This window comes from Mandrillus leucophaeus, unplaced genomic scaffold (genome assembly GCF_000951045.1).
Source record: "Mandrillus leucophaeus isolate KB7577 unplaced genomic scaffold, Mleu.le_1.0 Scaffold972, whole genome shotgun sequence".
Taxonomy (NCBI): Eukaryota; Metazoa; Chordata; class Mammalia; order Primates; family Cercopithecidae; genus Mandrillus; species Mandrillus leucophaeus.
The window spans coordinates 176202-178191 of record NW_012110608.1 but is presented as its reverse complement, the minus strand read 5'-3'; the positions used below and the strand labels follow the sequence as shown (position 1 = coordinate 178191).

The following is a 1990-nucleotide window of genomic DNA, read 5'->3' as shown; positions in this document are numbered from 1 at the left end:
ATAGTCAAGAAGAAAAACCCTTTTAACCCAGAAACTGGGAATGACTGTGTGTGTATATATATATATATATATATTTATATATATATTTAATGATAACACTTGAAGACATAGCAGTTTTTGAGAAACATCCTTTAAGGATCTACTTACTTTTCACTCTAAACTCTATTTTTGAAATTATTTAGACCTTAACATGTTTTTAGAAAAGGTACTGCAGGAATGACTTTAGAATGGTAGAAGTGCAACTAAAAAAGAAAACAGTCAGAGTAAAGCTTTTTTTTCTTTTTCTTTTTTCTTTCTTTTTTTTTTATACTTTAAGTTCTGGATTACATATGCAGAACGTGCGGTGTTGACACAGTTAGGTATACACGTGCCATGGTGATTTGCTGCACCCATCAACCTGTCACCTACGTTAGGTATTTCTCCTAATGTTATCCCTCCCCTAGTCCCGCACCTGCCATAGGCTCCAGTGTGTGATGATCTCCTCCCTATGTCCATGTGTTCTCATTGTTCAACTCCCACTTACGAGTGAGAAAATGCGTTGTTTGGTTTTCTGATCTTGTGATAGTTTGCTGAGAATGATGGATTCCAGCTTCATCCATGTAGGCAGTGAACTTTAAGTCCAGAGAAGGTGTCAGCTGCCTTTTGTTCAGATATGCCCTGCCTCCATAGGTGGAGTCTAGAGAGGCAGTAGGCCTTGCTGAGCTGGGTTGGGCTCTGCCCAGTTCGAGCTTCCCTGCCACTTTGTTTACACTGTGTGCATGGAACTGCCTACTCAATCCTCAACAATGGCGGACGTCCCTCCCCCCACCAAGCTCCCATGTCCCAGGTCAATCTCAGACTGCTGCACTAGCAGCGAGCAAGGCTCTATGGGCGTGGGACCCGCCAAGCCAGGCACGGGAGGGGATCTCCTGGTCTGCCAGTTGCTAAGACATTGGGAAAAGTGCAGTATTTGGGCAGGAGTGTACTGCTTCTCCAGGTACAGTCACTCACGGCTTTCCTTGGCTAGGAAAGAGAAATCCTACGATCCCTTGCACTTCCCCGGTGAGACAACACCCCACCCTGCTTTGGCTTGCCCTCCGCACCCCACTGTCCAACCAGCCCCGTGAGATGAACCAGGCACCTCCATTGGAAATGCAGAAATCACCTGTCCTCAGCATCGATCTCACTGGGAGTCGTAGGCCGGAACTGTTCCTATTTGGCCATCTTGGAAGTGATCTTCTTTTTCCTTTAGCAGGAATAAAATAGGAAATCTTAGATTATGCTTTAATGTCTTGGAACATCTGTCATGAGAACTGTAGGGAGCCAGGGGTGGAAGTGAGAGAATAAGAAAATTCTTATTAGACATTTTAACCAAGACTTGTTTCTTGTTGGTAAAGAGATATGAATTACAGGTTTCACATGTCAGATTGTGATCAAACCACTTTTGAAAATATTACAAACAGACAAGCTGAAAAAAAAAAGTGTCTCTTGCTGTGGTTATACCCTGAAATTGAGCAAGAAGAAGCCAATGGTGGCCGGACATGGTGTCTCATGCCTGTAATCCCAGCACTTTGGGAGGCCAAAGTGGGCAGATCACGAGTTCAGGAGATTGAGACCATCTTGGCTAACATGGTGAAACCCTGTCTCTACTAAAAATACAAAAACAAAATTAACCGGGCATGGTGGCGGAGGCCTGTAGTCCCAGCTACTCAGGAGGCTGAGGTGAGAGAACGGCGTGAACCCGGGAGGCAGAGCTTGCAGTGATCTGAGATCGTGCCACTGCACTCCAGCCTGGGCGACAGAGTGAGACTCCGTCTCAAAAAAAAAAAAAAAAAAAAAAAGAGGAAGCCAATGGTTTAGGAAGACGTGGGCGTATTCATTTAAAAATGGACACAGATCTGTTTGGTTACTGAAAGACTACACAGTGGCAATACTGCACTCGTTTATTGCCAAACTGACTAACTGGAGTTTCAGATTTGATGTTCCCTTTAGGTATTTTGTAAGTAATTTA

At 44.2% G+C, this 1990-nt stretch overlaps 1 protein-coding gene across 4 annotated transcripts in view; it reads left to right on the top strand.

Moving 5' to 3' along the window:
• SH3BGRL (SH3 domain binding glutamate-rich protein like) overlaps positions 1-1990 on the top strand; it is a 102815-nt gene that overhangs the window by 81393 nt on the left and 19432 nt on the right. The window contains exon 2 of one of the 4 annotated variants that reach the window (XM_011970785.1): positions 1235-1314. The exons of the other annotated variants lie outside the window; for them this stretch is intronic. Within the exon in view, the coding sequence (XP_011826175.1) occupies positions 1267-1314 (48 nt within the window). The 5' untranslated portion in view covers positions 1235-1266. The remainder of the gene's footprint in view (positions 1-1234; positions 1315-1990) is intronic. 4 annotated transcript variants of the gene reach the window in all.